Source organism: Neodiprion pinetum, chromosome 6, assembly GCF_021155775.2.
Source record: "Neodiprion pinetum isolate iyNeoPine1 chromosome 6, iyNeoPine1.2, whole genome shotgun sequence".
In the NCBI taxonomy this organism is placed as follows: Eukaryota; Metazoa; Arthropoda; class Insecta; order Hymenoptera; family Diprionidae; genus Neodiprion; species Neodiprion pinetum.
Window position 1 is genome coordinate 29891380 of NC_060237.1, and position 14883 is coordinate 29906262.

The following is a 14883-nucleotide window of genomic DNA, read 5'->3' on the forward strand; positions in this document are numbered from 1 at the left end:
TCGATCATGCAAGCAGGCAACTATTCGTATTACACTTATTGATAATTCTGCACGATGATACCTACGTGTGAATGATCGGGTGGAACCGGAGATCTCGATACGATTACGCAATATCAATTGCAGAAATTAGGGTCACTGATTATCGCGATTAAGCGAACGATACAGAATTAGCCAGAGCCGATCGTTGAGCGGTATCGTGTTCCGTTACAATTCAATAACGAACGTCGTTTCTATTTCTTGAAAGTAAGCGAAGGGCGAAAAAAAAACGCCGACGGAGGTTTAGCTTCATGGTAAATTAACAAAGGGAAATATTCGGAGGGTCTGCGGAGCCTTGGACAGATTCCGCATGGCCAGAGCCAACTTTTGTATACCCTCCCAATTGCCCTTCAAGAGGCACTTCGCATCCCAATCTGTACGCATGCACATCGCAATGCCAGAAACCGAAGGAACGTATATTTATATGGGTGCCTGGAAGCAGACCGAGAAACGCAGAGCACGGTTTCACTTTCAAGTGGCTGATGGGACGGACACGCTTTGTTTAAAAATCCCAAGTAAGTACATAAACCGTAGTTTTCCCATAACCCAAACACTGAATGATTTTCGCTATGCCCTGCAGTGGACGGTAGATAAGGAGAAAAGAAAACGTTCCTTCTTTGGTTCCTCCATGTTGTTATTATTACCATACCGTACTTCTCTTCAACTTCCGGCAATAAAAAGGCCTGCTTATACGGGTTTGAAATTCTGCCGTTACTTTTTACGACGCAGTTGGTTGAATTTTTTGATAATTTAGTTTACTGTACAAGTGGGTGCCAATAATCCTACCCAGATTATACATACGGACACTGGTTGACCGAAGCCTAAAAGATAGCACACATGTCTTCGGACGATATCTTGGATGTATTTTTTTTTTTTTATTTATTATTCTTTAAATATTTCTCAGTCTTCATTTGCTTCTTCTTCTTCTTCAGTTCCTTACTTTTCTTCTCGTGTAAACGAATACACGCGCGTAGCTGAATAAGACGAACGAGATTTTGCGACACGTTTTTAACAAACACCGCAATTGCGGTAATAAAGTGTGAATGCTAAAACGTGGGAATTAAGTTTATCGATGGTTGAACGATTTTGCCTAGAATTCTGTGTCACCCACGATCAACCTTGTGTGCAACACTAAAAATAACGAAGCGTTATCGAGTAAGCCGCGACTTTGGTTGGTTCATTGCGCACTTTATCATCATTCGCCTCATGTTTGTAAAAATTATTCTCCTGCAAACGTGAGTATAAAGTAATTAGAATTCCCGGGTTAAAATACGCTTATGATTTTAAGCACAGAGTGCAACGGTAAAATACGTTTTTTGTGATTCTATTAGATCGATGGCCATTTACTCAATTGTTAAGATCGATGATACGCTGATTAAACTGGGGATGCGAAGATGTTAGTTCGACACCAAATTTCAACTTTTTACATCGAACATAGCGATCCTGTTAATGAAGTCACCGCCCGCGTTCACCACTTCACCAGTCAACGATGGGACTGCAGTAACAACTCGCGCTCTGTCATTTGGCCAACCGCAAGTAGCGAGTGTGTGCGAAATACTGAATAATTTTAACGTTCCAGGCGATGAGAGTTTGTGAATACAGTCCGCGCAGTGGAACAATATTTTAACTATAGATCTACCTATGCGTGAAGGATTCGAAGACCGATCGGTGCCGCAATTACATTCATATTCGATTTATAAAAGATACGCAATGTTGCACGACACTACTTATGGTTGACAGCTGTTCAAACGATATTATTATACTAATAATATAACGCGTTGTAATAATACATACATGTCGATGACCGAATCAGAAGCTTAATAAACCGGCTGAGACCCCATTTATTGAACTTTGAAACAAATTCTCAATATTTTAATAAATTCATGCTGGTACAAATTAAATATCATCGCAAGTATAGAATAGTGTTGAACCAACTAGTTGAAAAATACAGAGCCATTGCCTGCCCTATAAAAAAAATATATGTATTTTCTGATAACGGCGTTGACCGATATCTTACTTCTCATTCTCGCAAAAACATCAGACTGCCAGCTATTGTCACAGTTATGAGAATATGCAAATGGCTAACGCTGTGCTTGGTGTTCGTTATATAGTAACAACAACAACAACATATTATAGTTTCTCCTTGTTTAAGTATATATATATCGAATGATTTCCCATGCAGTATAATCATAATACGATAATCAGCAACTTTGTATGCAACGTGAGGCTGGTACTCGCAGTTCTCTTGACGTGCTGTAAGCTTCAGCTGAAAAGGTCACGAGGATATCTGTGGTTAAAGATAGCGACAATGTATTGTCGCTTGAAATAATCGCGTAGGCACTTTGAAACGAGAGCTCCAATAACTTCGGCGATATGGGAATAAAAAATACGCGAGAGGAAAAGTGAACATGAGGAGACATATTTTTTTTTCTTTCAATCAAAGACGCTGCATTCACCCACATTGTTTACAATACCGTAAGCGGCGTATACTTATCGTGTACAGATTTCGAGTAACGACTGTACCTACAATCTTCGCCTTACCGAGACTTTGATGTGATTACTATTTGCATATGCGCAACATCCCAACAAACATAGAACTGCAAGGACATTGCGGCCTGCGAAGCGCATTGTAAAATAGTACTGGCAATGAGTCAGCATTTTATGTATGTACGACAGTACTTCTACTGTTGCCGTGCAGTGCTTCTCATGAAAGATAAAAATATGAATTACTTAATATGACCCTCCCCCACCCCCCGATCCTCCCCCGCCTCCGCCGTCGCTTGCCTCTCCAAAATTAATGGCCCGTTACGAGTTCAGTTAAGGATACCCACACATGATTCTGGGTACATAATCTATGTTACGTGTGATACGTATTCATACAATATAGACCAATTCGCGTAAAGCTGTTCAAATAATTGTAAACAGATATCGTTCGCTCGTCTCTGCCTATTTTTTCCTCCAGACGCTACGTGAAATTGTGGAAAAACGTTATATCATTCTTTGCATTACGTTGTTTAATCCAGAATTCAAATGCCAATGGAATAGTTTTGGGGCTCACTGTTTTACGCTTATATTACAGATCTTAAATCGTGTGTGAATGTAAATATATCGATAAAAATTGAATGATATATAATGCTCGATTTTATCTTTAACGGTTTAATTTTTTTGTTTTTAGAAAAATTTGCGTGATGTTATACAGAAATAAAGCATAAATTATAAGACAACTGATCCGTAGATCTGAGCTGTTATGAATATTTGACCAAATTTACGAAATTCAAAAACATCCCACCCTACAAATGTTCAGCTCACAGTACACGAACTGTAAATAAGTTACGTTTACGAGTTGACGGCCTCGTACGCTCAATTTCAGTTGAGCACGATACTAATTGGGTCAGCCGATCTGGTTTGAGGTTTGATAAGAAATAACCGATTTGCGTTCCAAGTCTTCCATCTGATTCGTTCATGTAGAATAGAGAGAGAGAAAAAAGATCGGGGAGCCATCTCTGTCTCTCTGGAACGACGTACGTCCTACAGGAAGAGAAATTCGTCTCTGATCTTTCTTCTCTCTCTATTTATCGTACGCTTCAGCGCTGCCACACCTATCACAACAACCATAGTGAATTCGTTATCCCGATATGAACTCTGCACGATGGAAGCTTCAGCAATGATAACAATTTACTAAAACACAGATCTTTCAGCAGGATCCAGCTCCGATGTCATTGATATATCTATAGCGATATATTGCAACGTTTACTTCGAATTGATTTGATTCAGAAAATTTGTGCGAAAAGATAGTAGCCGTTGTAGTTACGATGAGAATTACTGTTTTTAATCGGAAAGTACCTTTAGGTAGATCCAGAAGTAATTCTCGATGTTGATTGGGCGTTATTCTCATTCAACGGTCCGAAGTATGGAACAGAATATTTGCGCAGTGCTGAAACGCCTCCGTTAGCGACGCCCTTGCGGCATGAGTCGCAGTTTGGATTCACGCATGCGCAATACGGCGTTTGGGAAGGTTCGGTGGGTTCGATACACGGCGGCGGGAACCGGTTAAGCCTGAAGTTGCCGAGTCAGATTGGCTCGACGCTTTGTCCGTTGAGCTTGTCTTTTTCTCCCGTGAGACGTTGCGAGTTTTGTTTGCTGTAGGACCGGCACAACACTACGTCTACGCTTTCGGAAGAGGAGGCATCTATCTGTGAAGCAGATATTATTTGCCAGTTGACGACCCTGTTAGCTGTAATCTTATCGAAAAACATTCTATCTACGCGAAATACACACCTAGTAAGTACGCCATCATTGTTTCCTAAAATACACCAGGTGCAGTGCCGAATCGAATGATTTCTTCCAGCACGTGTTGGCATCCTTCTCGAAAATTCCACGATTCCTCACCCTTCCGTCTTTCGAAAAGTCGACACTTCTCACGATTGATCCTTTTATTTACTATCGGTTATTATAAATCACCACGTATAACCGTGACTTGACCGGGTTGATTTTCATCAAATTCGGTTTAGTTCTACATTCTCAGGTGGTAAAATTTTGCAAGATACTTTTTGCCCTTTGCGATCGTGCTATTTTTTCAACCTCCGCGTGTCTACTAGATAATTATAGAATAAAATTATTCAAGCTGATTGTACTGCGAGTCAAGCCCATACGAAACTATCGAGCGTGTCAACCTCTCACATTATAATTCGCGATTTTTAAAACTAGTACGACGGGTTCTTGAAAACGAATGTTTTTTCGCTGTCCCCCCACGTGGTCCACTTGATACTTTAGCGAAACGTACGCGTCATAGAATACGAATTTGTTGAATTGTTAGAAATCTTGGGTCAAGTGAAACTAAAAATACTTTGTCAATCTCTGAGTATCATCACGACACATCAAACGATAATCGGTATATATTGTCAGTGAAAAATTTGTCAAACAGATGATGAAGCTAACGTAAAAGAGAAAATTATACTTCATTTGTACACATTTGAAATATTCACCAAAATAAGTTAATCCGATTGTGAAAAAACCACTATTATCTTCTGTGTACCAAATCACGATTTCGATAGGACTGTGATTATTAATTAACATGCTTGAATTTGGCTAACTTCTCTTGATAGTGAATCTTGAAAATTTCATCAAAAATTTATTTTAAAAGTAATTAATTTTTCTTCCCTCGCTAGGCTCAATAATGGACGAGTGGGACGATAATGACTCTACGCCAGTATGTACTGGAGAGGTGAGAATATTCTCTGAATCTGTATTAATGATTGGGCTTGATTTTCAAAAGGTCTTAAAAGTCAAATGAAATTAATTTAAAACAAGTTAAATGATGATACAACATATATTCTTTTGATATCTTATAAAGTTGAATTCGCAGTTGGAAAGTGCTTGTTAAGCAATCTACCAATGTGTATTGGGAAGGGAGTCTGGCATATCTTGTGTATATCGGGTGTGTACACCTCCTGCTGTTCTGTTTTTCCTTCTCATTTGCATTGAGTGTGATGAGCTTGGAAGAAATCTAAACCCTGAGTAAAATAGTCTGCAATTTTTTATTTTTCTTTTCATTCCGTTCCTACAATATTATTCTCATGCTTATCCGCAGCCATATGTGCAACTTTGTTCAAATTTTAACTAATCCCAAGTTTTTATTTTTCTGAATTAGTATACTGACGAGGGACGCAGCTATGGCAAGGGTCGTGGTTTCAAACCACGAAGTAATAACGGTGAATGGGGAGGAGAAAGCACCAATGGATTTGACAATGGAGGGGAACATGAGGACTCGGACAGACGTGGTGGTCGAGGTGGAGGCAGAGGACGTGGGGGTGGAAGAGGCGGTGGTGCTTACAGAGGAGGCCGTGATGGTGGAAGTAGATATGGAGATGGGGATGATGACAATAACGGTGACGATGGAGGATCCCGCAGAGGAAGAGGTGGTTACAGAGGTGGTCGCGGTGGAAGTAGATATGCCGATGCAGATGAGGATGCTAATGGCGAGGATGGAGGATCTCGCAGAGGAAGAGGGGGTGGGAGAGGTGGAGGTCGAGGTGGTAGGAGAGATGACGACAATGGTGGGGGCAGTGGCGGAGAAGAAAATGGAGACAAACCAGCACCTGTTGTCTATATTCCGCCGGAACCATCAAATGAAGACGCAGACATTTTTGGTACTGGCGTAGAGATGGGGATAAATTTTGATGCGTACGACAAGATTGAAGTAAGCGTTAGTGGTGAAAATGCACCACAACCTATAAACACTTTCGACGAAGCTGGCCTGAGAAGCCTTCTATTAGAGAACATCAGGAAATCAGGATATACAAAGCCTACGCCTATTCAAAAGTATGCGATACCAATAGTCATGCAAAATCGAGATTTGATGGCCTGTGCTCAAACTGGTTCTGGAAAAACTGCGGCATTTATGGTACCAATTGTGAACACACTATTGAACGAGCCGAAAGAATTGGTGGTTGATAACTTCCATTGTGAACCACAAGCTGTCATAGTCGCGCCTACACGTGAGCTTGCTACGCAAATCTTCGATCAAGCGAGAAAGTTTGCAAAAGATTCCATTCTGAGGTGTGTCAATATTTATGGAGGGACTGCAACCAGTCACCAGAGAAGCCAAGTGCTCCGTGGCTGCCACATATTGGTTGCGACAACCGGTCGACTAATGGATTTCGTCCAACGAGGATGCGTGAAGTTCAATTCTGTGCGCTTCTTTGTTCTCGATGAAGCTGACCGGATGTTAGACATGGGTTTTATAGGAGACATAGAAAAGATTCTGGATGACGAATCTATGGTAAAAGGAAAAGATCGACAAACTTTGATGTTTTCTGCTACATTCCCTGCCGCGATCCAAGAATTAGCTGGCCGATTCATGGATAACTATTTGTTCCTTGCTGTCGGGATAATTGGTGGAGCCTGCCAAGATGTCGAGCAGAACTTTTACGAGGTTAGCAAGTTTAAGAAACGAGAAAAATTGAGGGAAACCTTGGAAGCCGAGAAAGATAAAGGCGAGATTCAACGTACACTAGTATTTGTGGAAATGAAACGTACGGCAGATTTCATTGCTGCATTTCTATCAGACAACAATTATCCAACGACTTCTATTCATGGTGACCGTGAACAGCGGGAGAGAGAGGATGCACTTCGTGATTTTAAATCTGGAAAAATGCCGATTCTAGTTGCAACGGCCGTTGCTGCCAGAGGTCTTGATATCAAAGGTGTGGCCCACGTCATTAACTTTGACATGCCCAAGGAAATCGATGAGTACGTTCACCGTATTGGTCGTACTGGGCGTGTTGGCAATCGCGGCCGTGCAACGAGTTTCTTTGACTCGGAAACAGATTCAGGGATCGTAGTTGATCTAGTCAAGATTTTGAAGCAGGCTAACCAATCAATTCCAGCGTGGCTCGAATCTGGCGGTGGAGGGGGCAGCTATGCTCCAGGCAGATCCAGCAAGTTTGGTGGCAGAGACGTTCGCAGAGTGAGTAAAAATTATTTTAGGAATGTATACAGCAATCTGGGTTTTGACTAGAACTGGATAATGAACGTCAAATATTTAAAAACGTATTAATTATTTTTATAAACTGCTGCGGTATTCAAGTTTAAAGAAGTTTGTGAAGTACTTTGATCTGATTCGAAATTTTGTTGTTTTACAGTTTGAAAATGATGGTGGAGAGGGGGACTCATACCCAGAGAGCGCTTACGCTTCAGCTCCCGCCGAAGCTGAAGAAGCATGGTAGTGATACATACCAAGTGATACATACCAAGTGATACCAGGAATGTAACATATATTCCACATTTAGATCTAGCCAATAAGTCTCATTAGGTATAAGCGATTTGAGCAAAGACTAAATGTAAAGCTATAAACACTTAGCTTTACGTGACAAGTGGATGGGTGCTAGGCACTAAATTTACCATTAAACGTACAAAGATAGTATTTTAAGATGTTACGTTAGTAAGCGAGTCTGGATTTGACCGGCTAAAGATTGATAAACACATTTTTTTGATTTGGGCTGTATACATCTGAAAAAAAAAATTTATTCAAGGGTCTCGTGTCACCACAAACGATTAATATTCTCTTAGTTTTATTATAACATATTGACTCATTACAAAATTTCATTTTAAAATGAGAGTTATCTGGTGTTCAGTTAAATAGAGTCAGTAAAAATCTGGCGACACATGAACAATTTGAATGAATTTCTTTCCGCGGTGTATCATAACCTCTTCGCGTTGACAAAAAATATTGTTTTTTTGTGGGATTATTTTTATATACCTTTTTTTATGATAATAAAATAAATTTTCTTTTATAATTAATGATTCGTGTCTCATGATTACTTTCATTTCAAATATCCTTTCCCAGATCGCATTATAAGTTGTATGAAGTGAAAAATTTGTCGACGTATCAAAAAGTAGTTAATCAATTGATGAGTTGAATGAATTTTTCTTTCAAGTTTTGACACAAGATAAATTCAAGTTTTACATTACGATTCAGCCACTTTGAATTTCATTCACGTCGAGTGATTATTATTCACACAGTTATTTCTGAAAGAATCTTATCCATGCAATCAAAATTCCCAATTTCATCTCGTTCAAAAACATCGTAGATACTGGTTTTTCTCACCACTTGAAGGATTTTTAATGCTGTTTGTATCATGTAGCGAAACACAAGGGTACTTACCATCGTTCATGGCCATGTCCATGAGGTGCAAGTCCTCATCGTTGAGGAGCGACGAAAGGAATCCATCGGTGGTTTGGTTAATGGAATCCGAGGAGGGTGCATGGTAGTACATCATATCGTTCGGCTCGGCCTTGTAAGAACCAGAATTGTCCGCTCCACCCATTGGTTCACTGCTGTTGGTCAAATTCATCGAAGTCGCCACTGCTGATCCAAGATTCGACGGACCCCCTGCATCAGTAAGCAGTTTAGTTCAGACAAAAGGGAAAAAAAAAAATTCAAACGAAATAGCAACGTAAATTTATTCTTTGATTTTTTCTTATCGTTAGCAAAACCGAGTTAGTATCGTATACTTTGATTACAACATTGATCGTGGATATTGTTGAATACTTCACTTGTTACGAGGGACGGAACTCTTCTTAAATAAAATATTTTCAGGGAAACGGAATGCTGATTTTGTGTAGCGATACGCTGCAAAATTCAACATCGACGATACTCACCAACATTATGATGAGGATAAGGTCCGGTTGAGTTGAGATCTCCGACTGGTGGGGCGAGAGTTGCATTGTGCAGCAATACGTTTCGCTGTGCCTCGTAGTGGCTATGTGATATACCGTGGCCTGGATATCCTGGGTGTCCCGGATGAGCGAAGTGGTCCGGAGCACCCGGAAGCGAAAGTAGTGAAGCCAAATCCTGCCATCGCTGTTCCATGCTCATTGCGCGCACAAAGGGCATACGGCCCTGAAAGCAAAACAGTTTTTCCTTCGATCACGCAACAGTTTATTCATTACAAGGAAGTTTATATTGTGCTTAACCAAAATTTCACCGGTCTAGATGGAGATTCCAAAAACTCGGCGGAGTATCGCGCCAAGTTATTTCAAACTATGTAGGATGTCTTCGGCGCTGCGTGGAGGAAAGCTTCGAAAGAGAGAGAGAGAAAGGAGAGAAAAGAAGCTACGAGAGGGATGTGAAAGAGACGAGTGCAGAGACACATGTCGTTGTCGTGGAGGCATCAAAGCAATCATATCCGCTCATTTCTTGTTGTCTTTTTCTTTATTGTTTTATACCTTTTTTAGAAAAACATTTTTTGTCTCGGTTCAGACATTCATCTGTCACCTGTCGTACAGTAGAATTGATGTCGCGTACAGCGTGCGGGTCACATGACGCGTGTCACATCCAGAAACGCCGGAGCTCTGAGTATCTTGGAACCCCGCTGTTCCTCAGACGCATGCAGGAGTTTCGGGAATACTTCGAAAGATACGCAGGAAATGTCGGCCGAGTTATTCGATCGGGGAACCAAAGGAGGCAAACTCGAAGAGTCGCGCACATTGAAAATGTCCAGAAACACTTTAGACGCCGGATTCCTACGCTACTTTTTAGTGTCGAGTGAAAAAAACCAGTTTGTTTTTTCTCTCTATTCTTGCTTATCTCTAACGTTTATTTATACCTTGACCATGAAGCGGGTATTCCCCGGTTGGTTATAAAACCGACGTCAACCGCCGCCGTCGATCGGTAACGTCCTTGATGGGTACCAAGTCATACCGTCGCTCCTATACATGCCATATAATAATTTCTATCCGCGTACCCTTTCTCTGCCTGTATGTATATTGTATATATACAGGTACCGAGTTCATCTCGGCAATCTTCCTATCTACCACGCAAAAAAGAAGATGGACGACCGGTAGCAGGTTGCATACCCTGGGTCAAGATGAACGACTGACAACGTTGTAATCGGTTGGACACGTACTTTGTCTCGTCGTTTCCTTATGACAACAGCTGTATGGGTATGTAATACGAAAATTTACTGTAGCAGAGAATTCTTGTTGACTTTACCGATGGTAATGAAATTGCACGGGCGATGATCCTGGGGCCCCTTTAATTTAAAAGCCCTGTTTCTGAGTACAGATTTTTGCTGTTTTCGACAGATTTATTGCATGTTTTTTTTTTTTGTTGTTTCACCTTGCTTTTGATTTCAACGAATAGACACGACGTACACAATTTTCAAATCTTCAACCACACAATTTTGAAGGATTTATTTGTTTAGTTCGACCGCAACTGTGCAGCAATGGGCAGATATTAGCATTGCGGTTGGTCACAGTTTTTTTCTCGCACACAATTTTTATCTCGTCTTTGCTTTTTGCAATTTTTTAGTATTGCCGATACAAAACACGTCACCCAATTACGGGCTTTCCGTGTTCCTACGATTAATTGCCACCGGAGATGAGTAAAAACGGAATAAACCGTGTCACTTTTTTTTACCGAAATACGACTCGGAAGACCGCGTTCAATTACCGAAAATCGTATGATCTCTCATCGGTTGGAACAGAATCTCACGGGCTGTTTTCTGCTGTCTTATACTGATACAAAGTCGCGCAGCAGTCAGCCGTCTGTGTTTCCAAGGCATTTAAGCCTGTTTTAAAATAGTTATGCTATAACGAAGTTTGAAAACAGTACAAAGATTATGGGCTCAGTTTACGTGTCGTCCGTGTTTCATAATACTCGGCACTTTTCGGATCCCCGTTTTATTATGGAAGGTATTCCTATCAAGTCGTCTTTCGGCATAACCATTGTCCAAATTGTCGGTCATCATCATCGCATTCCTTCTACGTTTCTTTGTTTTTAATTTAATACTTCTGTTCTAAAAAAAGTCCTCCATATTCTGACCTTGTTCAACATTGAAGCATCATGGCGTTAGTTAACACGAGTTATCACTTCTTCGCGAGTTCTTAAGCATCCTTACAATATCGTGGCCGATTACTTACTGAGGTAGATTTTCAGGGTTGTCAATAGTTGCACATACAGGTTTCGCTGTTACAACCAGGGCTAAAAATTTGCGCCCGATTCTATGTTCTTATATCTAGGAAACTTAAAATGGGCCTGTAAATTAGTACCTAGTCAGATTTCTCGAGTCGTTTTTAAGGCGAGTTAGCACCAGATGTAAGTCTGCGATTATAGACGCGATGGAAAAAGTCCTAGACTTTTATTAAAGCGTGCACAGCACACATGATGCGAAATTTGAAATAAACTGTAAACGACTGCAACTGGCATGGAATTGAAGAGGAGGTATTTCGAAAATAGTGATTCCCAGGAGAATAACTGCACAGTTGCTGGACGTTTTCTTATTTCGCTCGGAACAAGACAGTACGCTACTTTATACCTAATGACACGAGACTGTCCGGTTGCTGTTGCATGCCCGCAAAGGTGCCGTGCCGCGTCGTCAGATGTTTGGTGGTGAACACGTTGGCCTTAATGACCACTCGTAGAATTCGTCTCAGAGGCATCCTTGATCATTCGGACATGCGAACATTATACATTTCACACTGCATAAATCCAACAACTGGTTGGAATTCCTCGTAGTTGTGAAATTGAGAAATCCGAACTGTGCAGTGGCAAATTCCCAAGGTATACTTTATTAGTTTACTTTAGACCGAATCCACTGTATTTTGCCCACTTCGTCAACGTCAACTCAGAGAGTTCTACGTTATTTTATTAAATCCGTTTTCCTCTCTTCGGGCAGAATTGGACCAAGGGACAAATTGAAGCAATCACGTCCTCGATCGAATGGAAAAACCATGTATAATTCTTTTCTCTCTTAAATTTTGGCCGAGAAAAGAGGAGAGAAAAGAGCCCGTCTAAGTTTCTACCGACAGCAAATAGCTGCGGGCAGAAGAGAGTATGCGGTTTACTATTTGTTGGCACGAGTAATAGGTACAGAGCACGTATAGGTACAAGTATAGAGCGCGGAATACCGCAGCTTCTCAACGCTAATTACTGCCTCGCCGCGTCGTAACACCACGGCGTAGATTAATTTCTCCGATTAATCATCGTTCGTTTAGTTCGACTATGTTACCGGTGGGAAGTGAAGTTAATTACGCGACGAGAGTCGATCTTCAATCGAATAACACGTCCATACGCTTGGTGCAGCCCTGCAAAGTTATACCTATACATACACGTACACGTATACATCCATGCGAAACGTAATCAAGAATTTATTGTTTGTCAAACACTGTATAACAGCAACAACGCACCGACTTGTTTATTTTACATTTTCTAGTAATAATAATCTATTAGGTAAAGAGCCTTGACCCGTTCACTTTCAAGATCGTGTTCCATACTGTTTCGAGGATTCGCCCTCGATCGAGGCGCTGAAAAGTTTCATAAAACTTGACCAAGTTCCAATTAGCCAATGCCAGTATCGTTATACCCTTCAATCGTTGAAACCCAGGAGCAAAAATTGGTCCCGTGAGGTACACGAGACCTCGTAAAGGTACACATCCGAGAAACCTCGCACCTCGTCCGATTGTTTTACCGCGCAAAGAACGCGTCACACTTACACAGAGGCGTAAATTACTTGAAATCGAGAAAAACGACAAGTGTACCCATCGTCTGTCGCAACGAGCGCCTTTACTTGCTCCTCCTCGATAATTGTTCCTCACCGCACTAAAGCTGTTGGCTAGCATTTTGGCAAAAACCAAGCCGTTAATGGTGCGGATCGCGATGGCTTGCGAGTCTCGAGGAGGAGGAGAATAATAATAAAAAGATAACACTCCAGTGGTGTATGCCTAGGTGTCGTTATGGCTATTTGTCATTCGTTCGGTGTTACTTATTGCCAGCCTGTGAGTAATTGCTCCCAGCGAGTAATAATCCGCAAAAAGTTTGCTGTCTAGATGCCTGTTCGCGCGGCAGTGGTACCTTACACGTATACCTGGATGCAGCGATACGCATATTTATTACCAGAAAACATAATTATTTAATAACGAAACTCAAACGTAGCCGCTTCCTCGTTACGTGAGTAGCAAATCGAATTGACAATTTCTTAATTAATCACAACCGAGCAAAGAGAAAGAAGACAAAAAAACTTACCGTTCGATTTACCACATCACCGACAAAATCAGACACTGGTAAAATTTTAGTGATCCGAGTGAAATTAATTCGGCGAGAAGCAAATGCTGCTCGGGAAACTTCTCGAGTCACGTTGGACAACAACGGAAATGGACACAGGTGATCGGTGCATCAGATTTAACTTGTGTAATATCGTTAAGCGTTTAATAGAAGCCTGGGATCTGTTTCTCCGTATTACTGAATCGTTTCGTACCTACAGTAGGGTGTTACGTAAAAGAAAAAGTTGCACAAATTGCAGATTTAAATAGGAGACAATTTATTCCGAGCTAAATGAATTTCTGCAGATTGTGATATTTCACTCGGGCGCGAGACGTGAAGAGGATTGTGACAATGAGGGAGTTAAGAAATACGCGAAAGGTAATGAAATCTCAGATTACAGTTCAAAATTATCTAGCCAATTTCCGAAGAAAAGTAAAACCCGTTAAGTCCTGTTTTACTTCCATCCCCCAATTTGTCCGACGACCGATTTTACGCGACCAGACTGTCCTTTTTTCACGCACAGGGCTTAAGTACCTACTCAGAATTCTGGGTTCGTATATTCGTGCCTGTCTTCCTCTCGAGCTAAGAGTTTTGACGGAGAAAAGACCCCCCACAGTTGTTGCATGGTCGGAACGGAACGAAATAAGTGGGTATAAGGTTTGGTAGCGTACAGACCTACGTCGGGAAGTCGCAGTTTTTCACTGTAGCTCGGAGGAAAATATAACATCGGTGAAGTTTTCGAGATGAAAATACATCTGCAGATACCGGTTTTGATTGCACGAGGTGTATAATGATTATCTTTTTACGATTCATTACACACTATCAAGGATAGCGTCTGATTATTTTTCTTTTTCTTACTGCTGAGATCATCGAGATACATTATATGTTGAAGGCGTTTTAACGACGTTTGCTTGACGGCAGCTTCCTACAGGTAGTGTTGTCGTTTCGCAACGTACTGAACGGAATTTAATTTCGCACGTTGCGATGACCTTGAAAAGGTTCAAAAACGAGAACAACCGTATATGAATTTTTCCCTCGCTTGGTAAGCTTCCAGCGAGGAGTTTCAATGCCGTTTAATCGTCGATTAAAACGGATTTACCGTTGGCAGAATACGGAATGAAAGAATTTTTTCAAACTTATTAATCCTTCACGGAAAGTGGAAAGTATAGCGTAATTTCGCATTTGTGTACGGCAGGCGACGATCAGACCCTTTTTCTCTCTTGCTCGTAGCTATTCATTCGGCATGTTTACGATACTCTCGGCTGCTTGATGGTGAAATAATTTCTGTAACTCCCATTTAATTA

The 14883-nt window shown here is 41.1% G+C and overlaps 2 protein-coding genes and 2 long non-coding RNA genes across 11 annotated transcripts in view; 2 read left to right on the forward strand and 2 right to left on the reverse strand.

Moving 5' to 3' along the window:
* cnc (NFE2 like bZIP transcription factor cap-n-collar) overlaps nt 1–14883 on the reverse strand; it is a 119573-nt gene that overhangs the window by 15516 nt on the left and 89174 nt on the right. For 5 of the 8 annotated variants that reach the window (XM_046632526.2, XM_046632522.2, XM_046632528.2 and 2 more), the window contains exons 6-7: nt 9199–9439; nt 8702–8929 (exon numbers count right to left, since the gene is read on the reverse strand). In XM_046632526.2, the coding sequence (XP_046488482.1) occupies nt 8702–8929; nt 9199–9439 (469 nt within the window). The remainder of the gene's footprint in view (nt 1–8701; nt 8930–9198; nt 9440–14883) is intronic. The other 3 variants (XM_046632525.2, XM_046632524.2, XM_046632523.2) reach the window with 3 other exon arrangements.
* LOC124222007 (uncharacterized) lies at nt 337–3242 on the forward strand. The gene is made up of 3 exons (XR_006883916.2): nt 337–551; nt 1131–1271; nt 1368–3242. It is a non-coding gene; the product is annotated as an uncharacterized lncRNA (long non-coding RNA).
* LOC124222006 (uncharacterized) lies at nt 3297–5821 on the reverse strand. The gene is made up of 3 exons (XR_006883915.2): nt 4315–5821; nt 3880–4229; nt 3297–3635 (listed from the first exon to the last, which is right to left on the reverse strand). It is a non-coding gene; the product is annotated as an uncharacterized lncRNA (long non-coding RNA).
* On the forward strand, nt 4120–8337 carry LOC124222004 (ATP-dependent RNA helicase vasa). Its single transcript, XM_046632531.2, has 4 exons — nt 4120–4317; nt 5205–5260; nt 5687–7504; nt 7680–8337. Exons 2-4 carry the CDS (start codon nt 5213–5215, stop codon nt 7761–7763), a joined length of 1950 nt encoding a protein of 649 aa, XP_046488487.1. The 5' UTR covers nt 4120–4317; nt 5205–5212; the 3' UTR covers nt 7764–8337.